Source organism: Citrus sinensis, chromosome 5 (genome assembly GCF_022201045.2).
Source record: "Citrus sinensis cultivar Valencia sweet orange chromosome 5, DVS_A1.0, whole genome shotgun sequence".
Lineage (NCBI taxonomy): Eukaryota > Viridiplantae > Streptophyta > Magnoliopsida > Sapindales > Rutaceae > Citrus > Citrus sinensis.
In genome coordinates, this window is record NC_068560.1 from 19,825,311 (window position 1) to 19,832,753 (window position 7,443).

At 38.9% G+C, this 7,443-nt stretch overlaps 1 protein-coding gene across 1 annotated transcript; it reads left to right on the top strand.

Annotated features, from left to right (window-relative positions):
• The first annotated feature begins 898 nt into the window (after positions 1 to 898).
• On the top strand, positions 899 to 1,621 carry LOC127902319 (secreted RxLR effector protein 161-like). The gene has a single exon (XM_052441183.1). It carries the CDS (start codon positions 899 to 901, stop codon positions 1,619 to 1,621), a length of 723 nt encoding a protein of 240 aa, XP_052297143.1.
• Positions 1,622 to 7,443: the final 5,822 nt, after the last annotated feature.

Sequence of the window (7,443 nt, forward strand, 5' to 3'; positions counted from 1 at the left end):
ACGAAATCTTCTCTGTCAATGCTCTAGGATTACTACAGCAATGGTTGCTGTAGTAATGGGTACAACATCTGTACTGTTCCAGACTTGTTTCAATTCTTCTGTAACTAAGTTCTTTCCTTATTTTTTCAAGCCTATTACAGCAACATTCCTTCTTTGAAATTTGAGCCTTCGATCACCTACAACTATGCACACAATCTAAGCACACAAATTATTATAAAACAACATAGTTTATTAAAAATAAACTAAAATAGATATTCATGCAAAATACAACTAGAATGCAATAAGAATATGTCATTTACTCTCTAAGTAATCTTGATTTAAGTCTAAAAGTGTCATGATAACTCTCATTTCATAGAGTTATCAATGAGGCATTTACTGCTGTAGCTTGACTTGAAGTTATTAGGCTTATTATTTCTTTGGCTGCTCGGAAAAAATGGAAGGTTTTTCAAATAGATGTGAAGTCTGCCTTCTTAAATGGATTCTTCGAAGAAGAAGTTTATATAGAACAACCATTAGGCTATGTGGTGAAAGGACATGAAGACAAAGTTCTAAAATTGAAGAAAACTCTTTATGGGTTAAAGCAAACACTAAGGGCACGAAATAGCAGAATTGATAAGTATTTTCAAGAAAATGGCTTCACCGAATGCCCATATGAACATGCTCTCTACATTACAAAAAAAGATGGAGATATTTTGATTGTATGTTTGTACTTGGATGATCTCATCTTCACTGAAAGTAATCCAAGCTTATTTGAAGATTTCAAGAGAGTGATTGATGACATATTACCTTAGCATTGAAGTCAGGTATCATGAAGATGACATTTTCATTTCTACAGAAAGTTATGCAAATGAGATATTTAAAAAGTTCAAGATGTGATTGCAATCCAATAAGCACACCAATGGAGTGTAGAGTCAAGTTATCCAAGTATGATGAAGGAGAAGAAGTAGATCCAATTTTTTTCAAAAGCCTTGTTGGAAGTCTGCATTACTTGACATGTATGAGACCCGACATCCTTTATGCTGTTGAACTTGTAAGTCGATACATGGAGAATCCAAATATCACTCATTTTAAGACTGTAAAAAGAATCCTTCGCTATATCAAAGGTACAATTGATTTTGGCTTGTTACATTCATTGTCTAATGACTACAAGCTTGTTAGATATAACGACAACGATTTGGGTAGAGATGTACATGATCGAAAGAGCACTACCAGATTTGTGTTCTTTATAGGAAATACTGCTTTCACATGGATGTCAAAGAAGCAACCAATTGTCATACTTTCCACTTGTGAAACCAAGTACGTAACTGCTACATCAAGTGTTTGCCATGCAATTTGGCTCAGAAATTTAATGAAGGAGTTGGATTTACCACAAGTAGAGCCAACCAAGATTTGTGTAGATAACAAGTCAGCAATTGCTCTATTCAAGAATCCAGTCTTCCATGATCGAAGTAAACATATCGATACTCGCTATCATTATATAAGAGAATGCATCACAAGAAAGGATGTACAAGTTGATTGGGTGATGTCAAAAGATCAATCAATTGATATTTTCACCAAACCACTCAAGCTAGAAGATTTTATCAGATTCAGAAATATACTTGGTGTCATAAAACAAGTTTAAGGGAGAGTGTTGAAAACAATAAACTTGTTTTACACAAATAATTCATTCAAGTGGAATGAGGTGTTGAGTTGCACATGGCTCCTCATCATGCTTCATCATCATGGTCCTACAATATTATGCCCATAAAGCATTCAATTGAGTAGAGATTAGCTTTACACTTTAGATGCCATTAAAGGATTCCTTTAGAACATGTTAGGTGAGTGTAATATGTTTGGTGCTATGATGAAAACTTGGTGGAACATGTTAGGTGATGTGTATTGTTATGATTATGTTTGTGTTTCATTCACTATAAATACCTATGCCATTTGTGTTGTATGCATCAAGTGGAAGAAGAAGAAAGCATAAGAAGCAAACCAGCTTTAAAGAGTGATTTTTGTAGAGTGTGTGAATTGTTCTTATAATGTTTTTGAGCTTTCTCTAATAAAATTTGTGTTTTATTCTTCAAATTCTCCAACAATTTGAGCATTAGCAGGGATATAAAATTACATCAAATCAAAATAGCACAATATATTTGTAGACTAATAGCTAGCTGTACATGAGAGTTCATCATGAAATTCATCTATTGCTTTATAAACCAAATTGCATCTATGTGATGTGGGTCCATGAAATGAGATTGAGAATTAATGAATCTATTAAGCTAAGGTAACTTTGATTTAATGAGATTGAGAATTAATGAATCAAATAAGCTGAGGTAACTATGATTTTGATATTTTGTTTGCTTATTGCTTAGTTCATGACTGACCCACTAATCAGTAAGCCCGAACCCCCCCAAACAAAAAAAAATGAGTTGGAGACAGCCAGAAACCACAAAAATAAAGAAAAATGAATGGAAAAAGAATAGGCTAATTAATGTGGATAAAAATGATGACAATGAAGAGATAGCCATTTCGGAATTTTGAAGATGAACTTGCGATCCTAGAAAGCAAAGTTTAATTTTAATGATGAGTCTGTCAATATTGGCATTCATCTAGAAGCTTTGAATGCATCTAGAAGCTTTGAATAAACAAGTTTTTTGCACACGGCTTTGAAGATTGAAAATGCTGAAATTGTTGAGGAAGAAAGAAGACTTTGGCAGCTGCAAAAGAGGAAGAAGAATGAAGAAAAATCAAAGGCGGTTTAAAATATAATAATATTTTATAAGCCAATTTTGGCTATATAAAGGGAGCTCTTCATTTGGTTTTAATTATTCAATTCCATTTTGAGAGGCATTCAATTTTGTAGAGAGAGTCGAGAGTTGTGAGAAATAATTCTTGCAGAGCAGAGAGTCTAGTGAGTGAGAGATTGGGTGTATTGGGGTTTTGGGTTGTGAGCCAAAATATTACAATACTTGTAATCCTTATTTCACTAGTAAAATATTTCCTTCTGTTTTCGCCCGTGGACGTAGGCTAAAAGCCGAACCACGTAATTTCTGGTGTCCTCTATTGTGCTTGTTCTTTATTTTATTTCCAATTTCATTTTAGCTGCAGTCCTGCTTCACCCACCAATTTCCTAACAGTGGTATCAGAGCTATTGGTTGTATTTTTAGAGTCAGGAATTGTTCACGTATTCACGTATACGGTGTACGGCACTATTCACGTATACGGCATACGATACTATTCACGTATACGGTGTACGGCACTATTCACGTATACGGCGTACGGCACTATTCACGTATACGGCGTACGGCACTATTCACGTATACGGTGTACGGTACTATTCATGTATACGGTACTATTCACGTGAAACGGTGGAAGCGATCCAAGAATTTTGCGGTGCAAAGCAGGGAATAGTGGTGTGAGTAAAGCAACTGTGTGATTCTGTACATGTCTAGGAAAGTTCTGTCACAAAGGCGATAAGAGCTTAAGGAGTCTGGGTTTTAAGTGGGACCATTGTGACCCCTCCAGTCTTTCCTGGGAACTTTCCTGGTGTGCATTCTTACACATACTCACAACTATTCAAGGTGGTACACTAGTTTGTGTACAGTATTTATCAATAAAATGGCGGCAAAGTATGAAATTGAGAAATTTAACGGAAATAATTTTTCGTTGTGGAAAATGAAGATGAAAGCTGTATTGAGGAAAAATAATTGCCTGGCAGCAATTGAAGAAAGGCCCATGGAGATAACTGATGACAAGTGGAACGAGGTAGACGGCAATGCCATTTCTGATCTACACTTGGCACTTGCGGATGGAGTATTATCCAGTGTGGCAGAGAAAAATACGGCGAAGGAAATATGGGATACTCTCACAAAATTGTACGAGGCCAAGTCACTACACAATAAAATCTTCTTGAAGAGGAAACTCTATACTCTTCGAATGGCGGAATCTACAATGGTGACCGACCACATCAACACATTGAAGACTCTATTTTCACAACTCACAACGTTGGGTCATAATATAGAGGAAAATGAACGTGCAGAGCTTCTACTTCAAAGTCTACCAGATTCGTATGATCAACTCATCATCAACCTGACGAACAACAATCCAGTGGAGGGTCTAGTTTTCGACGATGTTGCAGCCTCCGTATTAAATGAGGAGAGCAGGCGAAAAAACAAGGAAAACAGACAAGCAAGTTCGCAGCAAGCGGAGGCGCTATCGGTGACGAGAGGAAGATCAACAGAACGTGGCCCCAGTGGGAGTCAAAATCATGGTAGATCAAAATCCAGAAGTAAGAAGAATGTTAAATGCTACAACTGTGGCAAGAAAGGGCACGTCAAAAAGGAGTGTTGGAGTAACCAGAAGAAAAGAGAGGGCAAAGAACCTGAGTCATCAAATGCTCAGGGGTGTGTAGCAAGTACCTCGGATGATGGCGAAATTCTCTACAGTGAGGCAACAACTGTTTCAGAAGGCAGAAAACGACTTTCTGATGTCTGGCTTATAGACTCGGGAGCTACCTGGCACATGACCTCTAGGAGAGAATGGTTCCACACATATGAACCTATCTCAGGAGGATCTGTATATATGGGTAACGATCATGCCTTGGAGATCGCTGGTATTGGTACTATCAAAATAAAAATGTTTGATGGTACAATTCGCACAATTGAGGAGGTACGACATGTCAACGGCCTAAAGAAAAATCTATTGTCTTTGGGACAAATGGATAGTCATGGGTGCAAAACTCATGTGGAGAATGGAATTATGAAGATCGTTAAAGGCGCGCTTGTATTGATGAAGGCAGAAAAGATCTGTGCTAATCTATTCATGCTTAAAGGAGAAACACTACAGGAGGCTGATGCGTGTGTCGCGTCAAATGGAGAAGAATCAACGATGATGTGGCATCTCAAACTTGGCCACATGTCAGAACAAGGCTTGAAGATTCTCTCTGAGCGAAAATTGCTTCCGGGGCTCAAATCGGTAAGTTTACCATTTTGCGAGCATTGTGTTACAAGTAAGCAGCATAGATTAAAATTCAGTAGATCTATTGCTAGAAGTAAATGCATTCTCGACTTGATTCATTCTGATGTTTGGGAATCACCGGATATATCCATGGGAGGTGCAAAGTACATGGTGACTTTCATTGATGATTATTCCAGAAGATGTTGGGTGTATCCAATTAAGAAAAAGTCAGATGTATTTCTAGTGTTTAAAGAATACAAAGCGCGATTGGAACTTGAATCTGGTAAAAAGATCAAGTGCTTAAGGACGGATAATGGTGGAGAGTATACAGACGGTGAGTTTCTTGCTTTCTGTAAGCAAGAAGGTATTCAGAGGCAGTTCACGGTGGCATACACTCCTCAACAAAACGGAGTGGCAGAACGGATGAACAGAACTCTTACAGAAAGAATAAGAGCTATGTTGAGGACTGCTGGTCTACCCAATTCATTCTGGGCAGAAGCAGCCAAAACTGCCTGTTATATAGTAAATCGGTCGCCATCTACAGCTATTGGGTTGAAGACGGCGATGGAGATGTGGACTGGAAAGCCAGCTGATTATTCCTATCTACATGCATTTGGATGTCCTGTGTACGTGATGTACAATGCCCAAGAAAGAACAAAGCTGGATGCAAAATCTAGAAGATGTATCTTCTTGGGGTATGCTGATGGAGTAAAGGGGTATCGTTTGTGGGACCCCACTGCCCACAAGATCGTCATCAGCAGAGATGTTATTTTTGTAGAAGATCAACTGCAAAGAAAAGATGAAGATGATGGCACTGTAAAAGAAAAGTCAGAGACTGTGCCGGTATTTGTCGAAAATAATCCAGAAGATTCAGATTCTTCTGAAGCAGCATCAGAGCACGAGGAACAAGAACCAGTTGAGTCCGAGGCTCCAGAAGTTCGTCGGTCAACTCGTGAGACACGACCGCCAACGTGGCACTCGGAGTATGTCACAGAGATCAACGTTGCATACTGTCTTCTAACAGAGGATGGAGAGCCTTCAACTTTCCATGAAGCTTTAAACAGCTCAGATGTTGCTTTGTGGATGACAACAATGCAGGAAGAAATTGAAGCTCTACACAAGAACAAGACATGGGAACTTGTACCACTACCACGTGGAAGAAAAGCCATTGGAAACAAATGGGTCTACAAGATCAAACGTGATGGCAATGACCAAGTGGAGCGGTATCGTGCGAGACTGGTAGTGAAAGGATATGCTCAGAAAGAAGGTATTGACTTCAATGAGATATTTTCTCCGGTGGTTCGACTCACAACAGTCAGAATAGTCTTGGCAATGTGTGCTACATTTGACCTACATCTAGAGCAGTTAGATGTTAAAACTGCATTTCTTCATGGAGAACTTGAAGAAGAAATTTATATGCTCCAACCAGAAGGTTTTGCAGAAAAAGGAAAGGAGAACTTGGTTTGCAGGTTGAACAAATCTCTATACGGTCTCAAACAGGGGCCAAGGTGTTGGTATAAGAGATTTGATTCCTTCATCATGAGCCTTGGATACAACAGACTCAGTTCAGATCATTGTACATATTACAAGAGGTTTGAAGATAATGATTTCATCATTTTGCTGTTGTATGTGGATGACATGTTGGTAGCAGGTCCCAACAAAGATCGAATCCAAGAATTGAAGGCACAGTTGGCTAGGGAGTTTGAAATGAAGGACTTGGGACCAGCAAACAAGATTCTAGGGATGCAAATTCACCGAGACAGAAATAACAGGAAGATTTGGCTCTCACAGAAGAATTATTTGAAGAAAATCTTGCGGCGCTTCAACATGCAAGATTGTAAGTCAATTTCTACCCCACTTCCTGTTAATTTCAAATTTTCCTCAAGTATGTGTCCTAGCAATGAAGCAGAGAGGAATGAGATGTCTCGAGTACCGTATGCATCAGCAGTGGGAAGTTTAATGTTCGCTATGATATGTACAAGACCGGACATTGCACAAGCAGTGGGAGCAGTCAGTCGATACATGGCGAATCCTGGTGGAGAGCATTGGATAACTGTGAAGAGGATTCTGAGATACATCAGAGGAACCTCAGATGTTGCATTATGTTATGGAGGATCAGAGTTTACTGTCAGAGGTTATGTGGATTCAGATTTTGCAGGAGATCTTGATAAAAGGAAATCCACTACTGGTTATGTGTTTACACTTGCGGGAGCAGCTGTAAGCTGGGTTTCGAAACTGCAGACCGTTGTGGCTTTATCTACAACAGAAGCAGAGTACATGGCAGCTACACAAGCTTGCAAGGAAGCTATTTGGATACAAAGATTATTGGAGGAGCTCGGGCACAAACAACAGAAAATTCCTGTGTTTTGTGACAGTCAGAGTGCCTTGCACATTGCAAGGAATCCAGCCTTTCATTCCAGGACAAAACACATAGGAGTCCAGTATCACTTCGTTCGTGAAGTAGTGGAAGATGGAAGTGTGGATTTACAGAAAATCCATACGAAGGAG